Source organism: Lycium ferocissimum, chromosome 1, assembly GCF_029784015.1.
Source record: "Lycium ferocissimum isolate CSIRO_LF1 chromosome 1, AGI_CSIRO_Lferr_CH_V1, whole genome shotgun sequence".
NCBI classification, from domain to species: Eukaryota; Viridiplantae; Streptophyta; class Magnoliopsida; order Solanales; family Solanaceae; genus Lycium; species Lycium ferocissimum.
In genome coordinates this window covers 58,024,821-58,044,342 of record NC_081342.1, presented here as the reverse complement: position 1 = coordinate 58,044,342, position 19,522 = coordinate 58,024,821, and the positions used below count along the sequence as shown (strand labels likewise).

Below are 19,522 nucleotides of genomic sequence, written 5' to 3'. Positions count from 1 at the left end.
GTGGCGGTGAGGCCTATACAGAACTAAAAGAAACTTTGTTGCCCTTTCCCATCAAATTGTTGCAACTTGTTGTCATCGTAGTTACGCATCCTCAAAATAGTCAAAGGAAACGGTTTTATACACCATCTCCACCTCCGCTCAATTATGATGGTGTTGTCGTATTGATGGTGACATTGAAATTTTGATGAGATGGTGACAGTAATGGTGGAGGGAGAGGAAGTGTTAATGGTGGAAGAAGAAATGGAGGGGACGGTGTAAACAGGTTGGGGCTGTGAGGTGGTATGCCATATGGCGTCCACCTCATTAAAATTTCAATGCCACGTGGGGGTCAACGTTCACCTTGGACAACTTAATGGAAGAGGGGTATATTTGAACCACTTGTATAACGTCGTGGGTATATTTGTACCGATACTATAACAGGGGGTGAATGTGATCCTTTTCACATAGTAAAGGGGTAAATATGACCCTTTTCCCATGATTATACTACCTTTTCCGGACTAGTTGCCCATTATCCTAGAGCCATTACCTTTAATGATCAATGTGGATATCAGATTGAAGGGTGATTACAATATGGAACGCTTACTACAGTTCAATTGGGAAAAAGGGACGGAAAGCTAATCAAATTTTATTTCTTAGAAAATCAACCAACTTGCGTTGTAAATGTTACACCAGATTTTAATGAGAAAACTTTATATTTTAAGCTTGTGCAAAATGTACTTTTATGCCTCAGTCCCAATTATATATTCGTTGAATTCGCTGATCATGTTTTCTCAATTAAATTAATCTTATGGTAAAATTATACAAAATAATAATAAAAATTATTAAAATTTTATATACTTTCTACTGACATTACTAATTTAGCTAAAGCCTCAAAAAAGTATAAGATGTAAAATAAACGTACTAACATGGCTAGAGTACATATTCTCACTTGTGCAAGCAATTAATATAGGTCTTCTTTTTTCTTTTTCTTTTTTCTCTTTCGAGAATCTATTTTTCTGAAATAAATCTAAAAAGATGAATAAAAACGTACAGCGATTTTGTGTTTTCACTACCAGGACAGAACTCAATAAAATACATTCCCTTTTTTTTTTTTTTTTTTTTTTTTGTGAGATTTGGTTTTATCTTTCTCATTGTGTAATGGACCCCAGGCAGTAGAGTGGACCCACCACCGAATTTTAGAGATTGGGAAAAGCATCTATTAAGGTGGGGCCTGTAATTTCAACTTATTTAAACTTTTGGACTTTTTGATCAAAAAAAAAAAAACAAAGTAAAAAAAAGGGGCGGACTGGATTGGTATTTTACTCCATACCCGAGATCGAGGTGGGAAAATTGTATAAATAATTACTCCATACCTGGATTGTTTAATTTCATTGCTGTCCAAATAATTACTTGAAAGAATTTTTTTTATCGAACGGAGGAGCCATTATTATTGCACAACTAATGAACTGTAAGAATTGAGGACATAAAAGTTTTGGCTATAGGAATGACAACGAATATGCATAATGGAATTATCTTTAATTCGTCCTTTCAGAGGGAAAAGAGAGTCCGGAACCAAAAGACCCAAAAAATGACCATTTGTACCAAAATACCCCATAAAAAAAATAGTTACCATAGTTTTTTTTCAACCACTAAAACGATAATCCGAAGATTTACTTATCCTTGATGTATTGAGCCTACCTTATTAATCGCACAAAGATAAATAGGGTTCTATATAAAATATTGAAGTTTCGGAGTCCCGAAATATGATTAATCTATGGTTAAAGCACGTAAAAAAAATGTGAAAATGTAAAAAAAAAAGAAAAAAAAAGAGGAGTTTAACCAAAACAAAACAAAAAAAAAAAAAAAGAAAAAAAAAAAGGAGGAACTCCTTTAACGCAGTAAATTACTCCGTTAAAGGTACTGTGGTAACTATTTTTTGTTGTTGGGATATTTTGGTTCAAAAGGTCTTTTTTGGGGTCATTTTGGTTCCGGACTCGGTAAAAGAGAGGAAAAAGAAAACAATACATGAAAAGAATCACGTACAAATTTACTATGAAAATTTTAAACGGGAATAAATTCATAGGGACCAAAAAATAAACAGCTCTTTGGTTGTTGCTCAAATTATGGTTCTCGCAATTAGGGGTGTACACAGGAAACCAACAAACCACATCAAACCGACAATCTGAATCAAACAGAGGAAAAACTCGACTAGTGATTTGGTTTGGTTTTAGAAAGAAAAACCTGACCGCCAGTTTGGTTTGGTTTTAACTAATAAAAGTCAAACCGAACCAAACCAACTCGACATTACATATATAAAATTTCAAAAATATTTTATACACAAAATGTTTATTTATAATGCAATTTATAAATATTTCTTAATTTTTTTCATAGTTTTTTGTCATTTAACATATTATTTCAAGCTTGGATTTAAAATTGGGAAATGACCTAATAATACTATTTAAGACGATCTTACAAAATATAAGGATACTTTTCTTTATTTACAAAACATATCAACTTAATTACAAAACATAACGGATCTGAAAAAATTAAAAGCGCACCCTTCTCTTCCCCCTCTCTATCACCATATGTCCTGGAAAAAAAAAAAATCCATCCTTCCATTCCCCTTCTCTATCACAATCTGCCCAGATTTGGAAAAACAAAAACGCTCGCCGATACTCTATTTCATCCATGCTTGCTGGCAAAGGCCCACCGAAACTTTGTACAGAGCAAGGAGGAGGATGTGTACTGCCCAACTTTTCAACGAGGCGATTCTCAATCTCCATTCTCTTCTTCATCAGCAAAGCATACTTGGCGACGAGCTTTTTATCTCTTGTTGTTGCTGCGAGCTTTCATATGATAATTGAGATTAGGAGAAGCGACAACTAAGAAACATATATTTTAAGCTTCAGTCATATGATGATGATGATGAGTCCTTTGTGTAGGAGCAAATTAAAACACATACCCAATAGTTCTCTTTCACCAAAAATGGCTGCATAGAACCCCAATTATGAAATCCTTCAACCAAGACTCTCTCGCATTGTATTCTCTCATTACAAAATTTCTAATCCATTCTCATATTGATAAGACAGAGTTAAAGCAACAACAAGGCAATCTCAAAGATCTGTTAGTTGAAATTGAACAATTCTAGGCTTTACATTGAATATTTTGATTTGATTCAAATTTCGAAGCGAGATTTAAGATTGTATTAATTTATTATATGAAAGTTGTATACAACGTTGTTGTAGTTATATTAAATTTCATCCAAATTTCAAAGCGAGATTCATAATTGTATTAAATTTTGTATGGAAGTTATATATAGTGTTGTTATAGTTGTATTAAATTTCCAACAACCTAACATGAACTTTATAGAAAATTTATATATACAATTATATACATATTTCATACTGTTTTTATACAGTTTTCATATACGGAAAATGTGAGAATTTTAAGCCTTAAGCGAGATATACATATTTCATACGGTTTTCATACACAGAAATTTGAGCAAAATTTTTAAGCCTTGAGCGAGATATACATATTTCATACAATTTTCATACACAAAATTCTGAGCGAAAATTTTAAGCTTTGAGCGAGATATACACTTTTCATATAGTTTTCATACACAAAAAATTTCGTATATGTTTTGTAAGAAATCTATTAGCATGTTTGTAAACTGAAAAGTATCGTTATATTTTATAAATATACCCATATATATATCATTCTCCTGATAGAATTCTGAATAGCCCATAGATGTTAGTTGCTCTTAACAAAAATCAAATTAATTCTAATGCTAAAAAAAAAAAATATACTAGGAATGAAAAAAAAAAATTGCTAACAAAAGAAATCAATGCTAACACACAAGGAATGACAATAATATTGGATATCTATTCTTTAATTTTGTATTGATTTAAATAGTGAAAATACATAACTTGATATTATTTTTTTTCTTTAATATCCAATCATGTAATTAATACTTATTAGCCTTACTTATTTTAGCATGACTAATTAGTATTTTTAGATTATCATCATTTTCTATATGCCTTATAAATTAGCCGTATTTATTATTTCATGACTTAGTACTTTTAGATTACGATCATTTTATTTTATGCGATTTTCTCGTTACTTTTTGTTATTGAATATTTTAGTACAATATCATCTCTCATCTCACATTTTGTGTTATTTTCTTAAATAATATCTTAATTAGATAGTCGTATCTTACTAAAATTAAAGAAGTATTTGAAGTACAAATTATATGTTTTGTATGAAGACTATACCAAAAAAATCCAAAAAACCTGAGCAACCCAAAAAAGCCGAGAAAACCCGAGGTCGAAAAACCCGACTTTTGTTGGTTTGGTTTGGTTTGATTTGGTTTATAGATTTAAAAAGCAGATGCAATTGATTTGGTTTGGTATTTGAAAAATCCGAACTAACCCGATCCATGTATCCCCTACTCGCAATTGAGTTTTTAACCACTTTCTCGCAATGTGGACTCTGTTCCTTTTATTAAGTCCACCTGCATAATAATTAAAATGATAGGCAGAAATTTGCAGAATTTTCAATGCGTTGTTTTCCATTTTCACTACAGAAACATGTCCTTGAAAAGTATTACAACTACGATAATAACCATCCATAGAAGAGGAACCGTAGCTAGTCATAAAGTTTATATCACAGCTGACTAAAAATCATACAAAATCATGTAACCCTTGATCTACAAAAGCCAACGGAACAATAAAGAAAACACTTCGACTTTCTGGGACAGTAAGACCTGTTTTAATGCGAATCAAATTAACATGCCCGTGCAATGTTTTTCCTAAGGCGCATCAGGCCTTCGCTTTTCCAGCCTGGAGAGACTGAATCTTTTGCTGCAACTTCATAATCTGAAAAAATAAAATGACAAGTATATCAAATGCCAAATGAACCAGGGCAATACACCCACCTCAGAGAAATATTACAACCGCACAAGGCACCAAATGATTTTAACAGGAAGCAAGATAAATCAACAAACTAGATTTTCGCAACATTTGTTCAAACTGTCGAAGTAAATGCCTCAATATAAGTTGGAATAATAGAGTTGGTAGCAAGGCAACTTATCAAATGATCAGGAGATAATGAATGAAAATAATAGAGGCCAAGGACTGAAAAGTTGATATCAAGTAAATGGAGTTCTTCGGTGAGTCCAGACATGCACAGGTCTTTAATTGATGCATACCAACAGTTAGACGAAACAAAAAGGGGGAAGGAAGATACGATGGAATAGATTCAACAGCCACTTGAAAGGAAAACTATAAAGAAAGCAAATAGACTAAAACCACCTGAATCTGTCCTAACATACAAGTGCCAACCCCCAATTTTGTTGCCATGGGCTTAGGGGAAAGGAGAACGATAGAAGAGTTTGACAAGTTAAATGAACTGAAAATCTAAAAAATGTTTTTGAATATACGTTCTCAAAAGAAAACCCTGTACACAAGAATGTCATTCTAATCACTTTTTCACATTTTCCAGTCAATTCCAAGGTAATTTTTAGAAATCACCACCTTTATTAGTTACCCGCGTAAAGGTCCAACTTTCAACCAACCAGGATAACGAGCATTATATCTGTTATTTATACTGGAACTAGAGAGCTGCTAGGTCAATTCTAACCGCAACAGCCAAAAACCCCCACAAGCTTTATATTATGACACTCTGTTGAGACAAATGAAACTACATGTTTACATATCTATGGGCGGCAAATTTGTTTCTTTGTTCATACTAAAAAATATCTTGAACTCACAAAAAAAAAAAAAAAAAAAAGTTGCACTACTCATCTAAGAATTCTGACTCAGAAACCTTAAATTGTTATCCAGACTTACACTTTCTACCTCAGTCTTAGCTTCTTAGATAAAGCCAAATTAGTATATCCAACAGAAAAGGAAGGCCATTAGATGGTCTTTGTAAGGGATCCACTTTGACTTGGTTTCCTGAGCCTGTTGCTACTTGCTACCTATGTTGCTCGGACACATAAAAAAAATAAAAAAAAAATTGCTTCCGCAACCGTGTTGGATCCTCCAAAATGCATTAATTTTGGAAGATTCGGCACGCATCTGGCGGCATTTTTGACGAGTCCGAGCAACATATTTTGTATCCCCCAAAATCATGAAAATATTATGTGAACCTAAGGCTTCTAAACCTGGACAGCATTCAAAGGCATTCCAATAACTGGATAGGGAGAAATTGATAAAATATGAATAACAAAAACGAATGACGTTGAAACCCAGTGTGAGATTTGGACATGCTTTAGCAATTTCCAAGTTATTTCTAAGGTATGAAAAACGTTTCTAGATGTTTCTTGATTATTGCTGATACAATTCAGCAACCTATGTCCAAATAACAATTCAGTAGGTTTGAGCACATTGTCTTTTGACACAAGTAGAGACTTTAGAGAGCTCAACCGACTCGCTTCAGCATTGGCTGACACATGCATACTTAACCAATGACAAATTAATCTCATCTTGATCAGAAACAAAGAAGAGAGAGAAGTTCTCATTTAATGTTATTCTCAAAGAAAAATTCATAGAAGTTGTATTAATAATGCTATCTGCAGTTTGTTACTCCATAATCACTGAAAAACAGCAAATTTAAGACAAATGTGCTCATACAATGAACAACATCTAACACAAACAAATTTCATCATCACCACAGCTTCCTTGATGAGACGCGAAGCGGTGTTAAGACAAAGCTGGAGGTGTGGAGACAGACCCTGGAGTCTAAAGGTTTCAAGTTGAGTAGGACTAAGACAGAATACCTGGAATGCAAGTTCAGTAGCGTGACTCAGGAAGCGGACGAGGACGTGAGGCTTGATACCCAAGTCATCTCCAAGAGAGGAAGTTTCAAGTACCTAGGGTCAGTTATCCAAGGCAATGGGGAGATTGATGAGGATGTCACACATCGTATTGAAGCGGGATGGATGAAGTGGAGGATCGCTTCCGGCGTGCGATAAGAAGGTACCGTCAAGACTGAAGGGCAAGTTCTACAAAGTGGTGGTTAGACCGATTATGCTGTATGGGGCGAAGTGTTGGCCGGATAAGAAAGCTCATGTCTAAAAGATGAAGGTAGCAAAAATGAGGATGCTGAGGTGAATGTGTGGGCATACCAGGAGAGATAAGATTAGAAATAAAGTGATTCGGGACAAGGTAGGAGTGGCCCCCACGGAGGACAAGATGCGGGAAGGAAGGTTGAGATGGTTCGGACACGTGCGGAGGAGATCCGCAGATGCTCCAGTTAGAAGGTGCGATAGGTTGGCCATGGTTGGGCTGAGAAGAGGGAGAGGTAGGCCTAAGAAGTCTTGGGGAGAGGTGATTAGGCAGGATATGGCACGGCTTCAGCTTACCGAGGACATGACCCTTAATAGGAGGGTGTGGAGATCGATTACCAGGGTAGAGAGTTAGTAGGTTGCGCACGAATTTCTTTCCCGTACTAGGAGTAGTAGTATCTTTGTTATATCTGTTTATTATTAGATCCCTAGTACTATCTGTGTCTTGCACTCTGTTATCTTATTATTTTGCTGTTATTACTGCTTATTATTAGTCCAGTGTTGTGAAAGGCGAGCGCTTTCTAGCCAAAGGCGAGAGGCGTGGTGAGGCGTGGCGACGCCGCCTTTTAGGGCTGTGGCGATGCCACCTTCAAAAGGCGCCCAAAGGCGCTAATGGCGCCGAGGGGAGGCGCCAGTGAAGGCGAGGCGACAGTGGTTTTTTTTTTTTTTTTTTTTTTAAAAAAAAAGCAATTAAAAGAAGTTAAAGACTTAAATGAAACTTATTCTCAAAAGCAAAACAGCGGCTAGGGTTTTTTTTGCCTCCTCCCCTCTTCTCCTTCAAGCTTTTCAGGTACGCTCTCTCTTTCTCCTTCTTCTTCTTCTTCTTCTTCTTCAGTTCTTCTTCTTTCTTCCTCCTATGTTTTCGACTTTTGCTTCTTCTTCAGTTCTTCTTCTTTCTTCTTCTTTTTTTCCGGCGACTCCTCCTCTGTTTCCGGCGACTTCTGCATTTTTTTCCTCCTTCTATTCTCGTCTTCTTTTTCTGTACACGTCCCTGTTTTTTCTCCTCTGTTTTTTTTTTTCTTTTTTTATTTTCTCCTCTGTTTTTTTTTTTCTCAACTGCACCAGTGAGGCAGTGACTGTTTTGCTCCTGTTTTTTCTGTTCAATAATTGTTAACTTTTGTTATAAACAGTAAGTTCAAATTCAGTGGCATCGTCGGACACTAGCAAAAAAGACATAGGTTGGAATTATGGTACCAAAGGCTCAACAAAAGATTCTGTTATATGTAACTTTTGTCGAGGCACTTTCAATGGTGGAATTACTCGTCACAAACAACATTTGATTGGTGGTTACAAAAATGTAAAAAATGTACAGTTTGTCCGCCTGAAATTAGGGAAGAAGTAAAAAAGTATGTTGAGAGTAAACAGTTGATAAAAACTCAAATGTTGCACCAAGCATCCTTGGTTAATCTCTCTGATGAAGATGATGAAATAAGTGAAGGTGCTAAAATGATGCCTCCTCCCTCAAAAACTCAAAAAATGTCATCCACTTCATCATCCACGGCACAGACCGCCAATGTGAAAGGTCCCCTCAATCTTTATTACCCGCAAACATCACAGGCAAAGGGAAAGGGAAGCAGTAGCACGGGAATGTCTGATTCATCCAAGAAGTTGCTAAGAGATCGCGCTATAAGTGCTTTTGCATTATGTGTATATGATGCAGGGCTCCCTTTTAATTGTGTGAATTACAAAAGTTTTGATAAATACATTGAGGTCATAGGACAATATGGCGTAGGAATGAAACCTCCTACCTATCACGAAGTTAGAGTTACTCATCTAAAAAAAGAGGTGGAGAAGATAGATGAGATTATTGAGGAACATAGATTGAAATGGACAGAGTTTGGGTGTTCAATTATGATGGACAAGTGGACAGCACGAAATGGAAAAATGATCACCAATATTTTGGTCAATTCTCCAATAGGTAGTGCGTTTCTTGGGTCAGTCGATGCTAGCGATGAATCTATCCACCAAAATGTTCAACTTGTTTGAGAAGACTATTGAGCAAATTGGACCGAAAAATGTTATACAAGTTGTTACCGATAACGGTAGCGAGAATGTTAAAGCGGGTGACATGATGATGGGTGTGTACCCGCACATTTATTGGACTCCATGTGCTGCCCATTGTATCAATTTGATGTTTGGCGACATCTTCAAAATAAACCCATATGCTTCAGGTGAAAAAAAATAGCTCTAACTTTCTTTATAGCTTATACTATATGCTTATTACTTATTAGCTACTAAAATATTCCTTTTACAGTTTTTCAGAAGGCCGTTAAGATACATTCTTACATAGCAATGAGGGCATTGTCGTTGAACATGATGAGAAGATATACAAACCAAAGAAATTTAGTGAAACCGGCTAAGACAAGATTTGCAACGGCCTTCTTAACTTTGCAAGCTCTTTACATGCAAAAGAAAAATTTGAGAACTATGATCTTCTCAACCGAATGGACAGAAAGTAGATTTGCAAAGGAACTTTTGGGGAAAGAAGTTGTCAGGCATCTTACTTCTACATCTTTTGGGAATGATGTTGTTAGGGCACTTAAAGTTGGTTCTCCTTTGAAAGTAGCGCTCCGCTTGGTGGATGGAGAAAAAAAACCATCAATGGGCTCTATTTATGAAGCAATGGATAGAGCCAAAGAAGCTATTGAAAAGGGTTTTAATGGCAATCGGAAGCAATATGAGAAAGTTTTCGAAATCATTGATCGGAGGTGGTCGGACCAACTTCATAGACCTTTGCATGCAGCAGGCCATGTTTTGAACCCGGGAATGTTTTACACTAATTATCAAAATAAGACTTTATCAGGAGAAGTGTGGGACGGTTACCTTGATTGTGTTGCTAAGATGGTCCCTGATGTAAAAACACAAGATGCACTAGTCAAAGAGCTTCATATATACAAACATGCAATGGGGAGTTTTGGTAAGCCTCAGGCTATAAGAAACAGAGACAAAACGTCCCCTGGTAAGTGGGTTGATTTAGTTGTTTTTATAGCTTTACTTAGGTTAATTGACTTATTTATAATTATTAAACCTTTAAATTTATTTTTTTATAGCTGAATGGCGGTCGGTATTTGGTAATCATACTCCAAACTTGCAACAGCTTGCCATAAGAGTATTAAGTTTGACTTGTAGCGCATCCGGATGCGAGAGAAATTGGAGATTGTTTGAACATGTGAGAAGAAGATTTATTATATTCTAATTTCTATGTACATTATTATTAGTATCTACTAATTAGTTTCTACAACTTATGCGCAGATTCATACCAAAAAGAGGAATAGGCTTGAACTATCGCGTCTCAATAATCTGGTGTACATTAAGTACAATAGAACATTGAAGTGTCGTTACGATGTTGGCGATACCGTTGATCCAATTCAGTTGGATAATATTGATGAAGCAAATGAATGGCTAATTGGATGCCCCGAAAATGAAGAAGAGGAACTAGTATATGAGGGATGTGATCTTGATTGGGGCACTGTTTCTAGGGCGTCTGGAGTTGAGGAGAATATCTATGGTCTTGGGGGGGGGTTCTTCAAGTTCAAGGTCACATAACAAGGGCAAAGGAGTATCTACTACTACAAGCTCAAGTCGGTCACGGTGCTTAATTGATGAAAACTTCGAGTCCGAGCCCGAGGAGGAAGAAGATGAGGAGCAATATACTGTTGAGAATCTTCGATATCAAGAATTTGGAAATCTTGAAGATCTTGAATTTGAATAGACTTTTAGGATTGCACTATTGCTTGAATTTTAGTATTGCTTGCTTATCACTTATGAATTATAGAGTCATTCAAGTCCTAGACTTTTAGTATCTACTATCTACTTTTAATTTTTGAATTGAAATATTTGCTAATATGTTATTGCTAGTGAGATTTTGATTATTTATATATGCAATTAAATATTTTAATTTTTTGGTATTTATTGGCGCCGCACTTCAAAAAGGCGAGCGGCGAGGCAGGCTCTTGTCGCCTTTTGTCGCCGCGCGCCGTCCAAAACACTGATTTTTACCGTTTATTATTACTAATGCTTTTTCATCTCTCTTTGAGCCGGGGCTCTATGGGAAACAGCCTCCCTACCCGTCATAAGGTAGAGGTAAGGTATGCGTACACACTACACTCCCCAGACCCCACCTGGTGGGATTTTACTGGGTTGGTGTTGTTAGAGTTTCCTTGTACTTTTTAAAGCAACAAATTGATAGTCATATTAAAGGTTATTACTTTGTGCATAAAGTGAAATAATAGTACTAAGAAAATACTATACAAATTGAGAAGTAAACCGACCGTTTCCTTTTTGCTGTTCTGCTTTTCTTCCAAGTCTTGAAGAGTACTATCCAATCGCTTTCTGTTGAATGACAGCATGAAAGCAAATGTTAGATGATAAAAATTACTGTAACAAGAACTACTGAAGCAGCAGAGAAAGATCAAATGTTTATAACCTACTGACTACCATCTGCTACTTAAATCTAGCTTAAATTTACTACACGCACAAAGCAAATTCACAATCTACAAAATAAATCCTAGAAAACCAAACAAAAAGGAGCAGGCTCAGCTCATGCATTATATCAGAAAAATGACTTTACAAGTCAGTTATTTTTTTGGATAACCGTGGTGTCCGGTCCAGCTTGCACACCTCCACTAATTTCACGGGGCACATGCTACCTCCCACCAGTACAGGTACCGGGTAACTCTGTCCACCAAGGCTTGGAGAGATGGGAAGAAATGTCTAGTCAATTTATATTTTTCTTTCTGAATCTGTGCACTAAACTCTCGTACGTGCCCTGGTACAAGTCTAGGATACATTTGGACTTGTAGCTAAAATCATGGACAATGATACATCATATAAAATAAACTTATGTTGTATAGCCATTTAACATCTTTCCTTATGCAGGAAATGTATCAGTTTTCCCCTTTATAAAGAAAAGTCATATTTTGAGTCAAAAACTGGGCGGAGTATACCAATTATAGTAAGCCTATGTTGGAGAATATTCAGTTGATTAGTTTCCGTAGACATGGTACCTGATAAAAGAAAATAGTAATTGCGCAACAAGTGAGCCCACACTTTGTTTAATTTTTCTTTCTATGGAGCACTCACTAATATACAAGAAACATAAATATGTTGTCTTTTTAACTCGGCCCATTACAATAAATACCAAATGAATAGGACACCAAAAAAGACTAATCCTACAAGCTTCGAAAGCCACCAGCAAAGCATTGACACAATAATTTAATTGTGATTTGGTATGAGATCATGACAGACGTAGACATATTCAGCACCTATATATTCCTGGTTATTTTATTCTCGACAGAGTTATGGTAGAATTCCAAATTCTAATTTATAAAGTGCAATTCTTGGATACGCATCTGATCTTTACCGTCTTTGACAGTCTCAAGAGGAAGACCACAGTAGCTTGACAGCCAACATAAGATTAGTCATTTTATGATGAATCCTCGTAGTACTCTGGAATGTTTAATTAATTTTAAAAATATAACAAGTTATGGATGATATATTTGCCTTTAATTTTGGCTGGTAGGATTTCACCAAGAAGATAGATCTCATTTAACATGCCTTCTGTGGAAAGGTTTCTGGTGCATGCTTGAACACAAGGAAAAAAAACTTGAACAGAAGCATTCTCAAAACTTCTTTGAGAGCAGAATAAACTTGTTAAAAATATATTTTTAAGGACGCAGCAACTGTACGAGCAGACACTGCAAACAAAACCTGATCTAACTGCAAAATGCAGCCTTGTTTCTTTGCCTTTTTTTTTTAATTTTTTTTTATTGGTTGTTCAGAGCAATCCATAGCGCTGCAACTCTTCTTTGCATTACATTGATGGATATATATATGTATGGGTTCTAATTTTTGTTCAAGTAAAGGCTGTGACTTTATCAAGTCTAAAGACATATTTGGTTTGTGTAGTAGTAGTACTCTGTGTCTGTGGTCTGGTACTTGTTAATACACTTGTTTCTGTCTTAGAAGCGCTCGCTTCAGCGCTTAAAGTTTGAAGTCAGGCGAGACATTGGGTCCAGCGCTTTTATGTTCGGAAGCGAGGCGAGAATGAAAAAGATTGCGCTTCAGCAGAAGAAGCGAGAAGTGACTAAGGCGTGAACCGTTGCTTAAGCGAAGAAAGCGAGACTTTTGAAATTTAATTGAAATAAGGGTTACTTTTAGGTCTAATTTTAAGACAATTGGAACAGAGACTTACGCATCTCCTTCGTGCTCCGACTATTTGAAGTTCCTGCTCTTCTCTAATTCTAGGGTTTCAAGGTAAGTTCTTCTCTTCTTATCTTCTTCTCTTCTCCCCTTACTCTTTGCTAATCTCTTCTCTTCTCATCTTCGATTTTTCATGAAACCCTAGCAAATTTAATATTTTTTATCTTTGTATTAAATTACGCTTCAGTTGAAAAAAGCGTGTGCTGCGCTTCACGCTTCTCACTTTGGTGAGCGAGCCCTCGTCACTTTTTCTCGCTCTCCCTTTACAAAACACTGGTCTTAAGCAAATATCATGCTGGAAGTGGGATAGAGTTAGCAAGTTTATCAAGAACTATAATCCTAGACATACTAGTAAAATGGTCAGCTGGAATTCTCCTAATAGTCCCCTATCTATCTCCAGACCGATAGGAGTTACATGGCTAGCCAAGGCAAGGCATGCTGGAGTTGTTAGACAAAGAAATGGAGATACGCTGATGGCTTTTGCAAATCCATTCCAATTCTCAACTAACAACTCTAGTGAGGTGCAGGCTGCTCTTTTTGGTGTTAACTGGTGCTGTGATAGGCACATGTCCAACTCACTTTAATGCTAGACTCAATGCTTTTGGTTCAGATGTTACATAGTAGTAAAGCTAAACCTCCTTGTCATCTCCAAAAGGATGTGGAGAGCATTCAAGACAAGGTCAGGGCTAGGGAAATCCAAGTGGTGCATTGTTACAGAGAAGGCAACAAAGTTGTCGATGCTTTAGCCAAATAGGCAACTGAGCTGGATTAAAATGCTTTGTACATGCCTAGTGAAGCCAGAGGCTCCCTCAGGTTGGACCAACTTGGGCTACCTTCATTCAGAATCAAAGTCACCAAACAATCGGGATGCCATTTTGACCCCGGGACATAAAGGGACAGTTGATCTAAGTTATGCCCTCTTTTATATTTGTTGCTTCTAAGTTTTAAAAAAAAATCATGCCTGTAGCCTTTTTCACTAGAATCAATGGCTAAGGTAACAGACCAGCTGCAAAAATGTTGCTCCTCTATTCCCTCCTATTACCCTTCCATTTCTTTCATTTCATTCATTTTGTCAAGTTTTAAGTTAAAGCATTAAAGGTGCAACTTCATTGCATGAGGTGACGAATCCAGAATTAAAATATACCGTCTATAATGGATACCCAGTATTCATATAGCCAGGCCAACTAATTTGGGATTGAGAGTAGTTGATTGATTTATTAGACTATTCATTTTTCATACTGCAATAATATCTACCGATAGGAAATATAACTAACCATTACTGCGCAATATTTTGATTATTTTCTCCCTTCACCCGTGGCCCAGGTATATAACAAACAAGCTTAAATGGTGACATGCACGAGAAATGAGCTATGGATGGAAAAGTCAGCAGCAATCGTATGTCCTACTCCAGATGCTTTACAGTCATAGGATCTAGTTATGCAATAACCTCACTTACTGAATCATCACTACCAGTAATTGGGACAAGTATTCACTTAAACGTTATAACCACGTGAAAGGCTTTTGTTACTTGGCAGAGCTTGTATTTGTTTATTGTTTTTATAGAATTGGTAAAGCTTTTATTAGGCTGAAGCCGCTAACAGATCAAGAGAAAAATTTAGTTTTAAGTTGAAAGTTTAAAGAAGACAATAGATCAAGTTATGGATTAGCAGCTAGAAAAGAAAGGGAAATGGGTGAAAGCTCCTTAGATACAGGTTTTCAACAGTTTGGAATCACAATAGCCAACGCCGAGTCAAATATGAAACATACACAACAATTGTAAATGCTTAGGCATACAACAAGAATAGGCAAAGAACCTACATTGTTTTAAATAAATTAATCAACCTCACGAAACAGCATAAATAATTACTCACGGACTAAATTATTTTGCACTTATCTTCTTTCTTAGAGTCAATTTGATACATTAAATTCATTCAACAATTGAACATAACATTTAGAGATTAAGAGAGTAAATGAATGACGTCATTAATAAGTCCTTTGTTGTTTCAGATGTTAACAACATAGGGCATAGGTTTCCCATTCGCGATAGTAATTCGCTGGCCCATTCTTACACTTGCTGCGAGTAAGTCTGAAATATTCTATCTTTCTGCAACTTCAGTGTGACAGTACGTGTGCTCGATGACTAAGTTGCAAACTTGATAATGCAGATCAATTTAGCAAGGGATGCTTTGAATTCTGAGCTGTAATAGACTAATATCTATTGCATGGGGTACAGTAGGATCAGTAGTGATTATTGCTTTACCAATTACCACTGATGGAAAGCTGGAGAACAATCCAAAGTGTGCTACAGAGTTACGGAAAAATTAGAAGACTTAAACTCCAAACTGAATGCATTTACAATAGCAATGCCCAAAGTAGAGAGGGTGTATTTACTTGAGAAATAAAGGAGCAAGAAAAAAAGAGGCATCATAATGCAATTTCCAGAATAAGCAAGTGAATCAATGTTTATTTTTAGTCTAAAAATCACAGGAAGGTGCTTTGTTCCTGCAGCAGAATTTAAAGGCCTATACATACCAGAGGCGAAATTATGGTTGCATAATCAATGATTCATTAAATTTTATTAATGTTCAAATATATATCTATATACCCCGTGTTAGATGACTGAGTTATGTTTAAACCCCAGCACTAAGGCTACATCAGCCACTGATACATGCAGTCTGTCACTTTCTGCAAAATAATGTGGACTACATTGATTATATAGGAGTACTATGATTTTGCTTCATGCCCAGAAAGTAGTGTGCTTTTGTTTTAAAAGTACATCAATGTGTTGTTTGGATTTGTTTTTGGATCGTCTGCTCAAACATTCGAAGGACTCTGAGAGTAAACTATGTAGTCTCCACTGAAATAAATTGAGATGACAGAATGACTTATTCAAGTGACATCTTAGCTACCTGATTGTTGTGAGAGTTTTCATCATTTCTAACATTTTAATAGAATCATAAAAGGGGTTTCTGGAAAAGGGTGATCAGGACGTTGGTTCATCAAAACCAAAAGACAAATGAGAAACTCAAAAAGCTACCAGCATGTGGCAATGTAGTGTACTTTGGATTTATTTATCAGAAGTCCATCAAAATTCAAAATTTAGTGTAGTAGACACAGGTTTCTGGGGGATATAATTCCATTTGGTGTACATAGACTAATCCTAGGGCAAGTACCACACGGAATTGAAGCCATTGGCCCTATTGTTTTCAGACCACTTCCTAAAGCAACTACGCTTGCAGTTTGATAACAAACTGATCTAACAGGAATAGAATGATATGCTCCCCATCCACATAGAAGACCATCAACTAAAGCACAAAGATTTAGATAAAGAAGCAGCATATTTCATCAGGATATCATGGACAATGTCAAACGAAAGGGTTCTAAGTTAGTATTCTTATGATTTTTTTTTATAAATTTAATAAGAGAATTTTCCATAAGCCCTTGCCATTCCTTTACTGATTGAACAATTTTTCACTACTACTTTAGTATCTCAAATAAACCTATTAATTAATCATACCAACCTCTTCCAATGAACAACAATCTTATATACTTGCTCAAACAACATAAGACTGCTAGAACTAAACTTTAAAAAACCTAACAGTAATAACAACAACATACACAGTGTAATCCCACAAGTGGGGTCAGGGGAGGGTGGTGTGTACGCAGCCTTACCCCTACCTCGTGAGCGTAGAGCGGTTGTTTCCAATAGACCCTCGGCTCAATTAAAGCATATTAATCATCAAAAATTGAAAGGAAATACAGTAGTGAAGAAGCCACGCTAAAAATAAGAAGAAGAGAACAATAGCAACCACAAATAATACGAAGCAAAGGAACAACAGGTACTAATAAAATTGAAGAGTAAAAACATTAACAGTCTTAAATCAAAATAAATGACATACAGTTCAGCCGAAATGTATTCGATTCGCTTTTTTACATTAGCCCTAGCCTCAGCCATATCCTGCTTCACAAGCACTGGTCCTATCAACTTGTAAACATTCGCATCTTCATTCAACAGATCCAATTCCTACATACCCAACTCAAAAAAAAAGTCTCAACATCCCAAATATTGCAAAACAGACACAACCATATAAGTTATTGAAAGAATACCTTGAGAACAAGTTCATTTTCACCTAGCTGAATAGTGTACTTCTTTCTGATTTGGTGGTTCTTTGATATATCTGAAGTACATCACAATTAACATACAAATATAAGAATCATTTTTACCAAGAGAACAAAGGGGGAAGGATTAAGGGTGTGTTCAGCATGGAGGAAAATAACGTTTTCTAATTTTCCCATGTTCGGTTGGTTAAAATATTTTGGAAAACATTTGCTCTAGCAAAACAAATTCCTTAAAAATAAGAAAAATAACTTCTCTAATGAAAGTATGGAAAACAAGTTCAATAAGTGGCATTCCAAGTTCATGGTCTCATCTCCACCCACCCAACCCCCCCAACCTCTTGACCATCCAGGGGCGGCTCAGTAAAATATGTGGCCAAAAGTCAAACCCTAAAAAGAGGCCTTAAGTTCTTAAATATTTATCTTTTATAGCGGGGGTATTAGAACCATTTTGCATGCTCGTCGATCATTCATTGGTTACCTGAGCTCTCACCAGCGAAAGTATCAGTTAACTCTACTCACCAAAATTTAGGTAATGTGGAAAATTCAAGGTTAATTGTCAATGCTTTAGCTAATCATCTCAACTTTTTTTCACTAAGTAGAATGTCAAAATAATTTCATACATTTTGGAATAGTTTTTTAAATAAAAAAACAACTTAGTACACTGTATATAAAAGATAATCAATTCAAAAAAATACTTAAAAGATACACAGTTTTCGTTATCAATATTGTCATCAAATTGCTTCTTTCCTCATAGTCTATGTTTATTACAACATTTAAGTTCATTGACCTAACAAGCTAAATCACATTCCAATAGAAATATAAAATTTATAACCTTTTTACTAATGATAGTTTACGAAATATATATAATAACGTAATAACTAATGGAGTATAATTATTTTTGGGGCCCTCCAATAGTTGGCGCTTAAGGCACTGGCTTTAGCAGCCTTGCCCTTCAGCTGGCCACGTGACCATCCCACACCCCGCCACCCCTGAACCCCACCTCAACTCAACCCTATAGCGTTTTGCTAGATCGCATATAAACATTCATCAAATAATATTTTCTTTCTCACTACCGAACACTTGAAAATAACACTAGAACATAAGGGTGTGTTCGATATGGAGGAAAATAGAAAATGTTTTCCAATTTTCCCTTGTTCGGTTGGTCAAAATGTTTTCAAAAACATTTTCTATAAGTTTCTTAAAATTAAAGAAAATAACTTCCCAAACGAAAGTAGAGAAAACAAGTTCAATAAGTGACACTCCAGGTTCATTGTCTTCTCTCCACCCATCCAACCCCCACCCCTTGACCATCCCCCCCCCCAACCACCCCAACTCAACCCTATAATGCTTTGCTAGATCGAATATAAATATTCTTGGAATAATATTTTCTTCTTACTTACCGAAGAAAATAAGTAAGAAACCATTTTTTTTTCCAAGAAGGTACTTTCCTTCCTACCAAACACACCCTAAGTAACATTCCAATTTCTTTGTCTCCTCTCCCCACCCCTTGACCACCCCAACTCAACCCTATAATATTTTGTTAGATCACATATAAATAATATTTTCTTTCAACACTAGAAAATAAGTAAGAAACCAATTTGTTTTTTCAACAAAACATATTGCTTCATACTAAAACACACCATAAGGAAGATTAAGATATTTACCTTTTTGAAGTTTGCTAAGATCGTTGGCTTTGTTTTCTAGGTCACGTTGCAATTCTCGCGTAGCTGCCATCCTTCTAAGCTTCTTTATGTGTTGCGTTTTGCGCTCTGCTGCCTTACTTGTGAGTTTTGCGGCGACGGGAAGAGGATGGACCGGAGATTTGCGGTTCGTTTTCCAGTAATAATTAAGTAAAGAATTTAAACATTGTTTAGTACTCAACTTTTGCGATTTAATCCACTTCAGTCCTTCAGGTTTCACAATTTAACAAAGGGTGGTAATGGATTGTGTCGAGCCTAATTTGAAATGGGTCATTCGCACTAACGCCCGGGGAGGTCTTTGATTTTTGTCCTACGGCACTTTAAGTAACAAATGTGGCCGAAAATATCTCTGACATCGAAAAAAAAAAGGCATACCCTTATCTATGACCTAAATTTCGCAAGGCACAAATTTATATTTTCGCATTATGATAGCACACAAGGCATAACTTAGTTCCTG

The 19,522-nt window shown here is 36.1% G+C and overlaps 1 protein-coding gene across 1 annotated transcript; it reads right to left on the bottom strand.

Annotated features, from left to right (window-relative positions):
- Positions 1-4,610: 4,610 nt before the first annotated feature.
- Positions 4,611-19,226, bottom strand: LOC132056082 (prefoldin subunit 6). The gene is made up of 5 exons (XM_059448141.1): positions 19,030-19,226; positions 17,354-17,424; positions 17,146-17,270; positions 11,317-11,377; positions 4,611-4,853 (listed from the first exon to the last, which is right to left on the bottom strand). The coding sequence occupies exons 1-5, from the start codon at positions 19,097-19,099 to the stop codon at positions 4,797-4,799; spliced, it is 384 nt and encodes a 127-aa protein (XP_059304124.1). The 5' UTR covers positions 19,100-19,226; the 3' UTR covers positions 4,611-4,796.
- Positions 19,227-19,522: the final 296 nt, after the last annotated feature.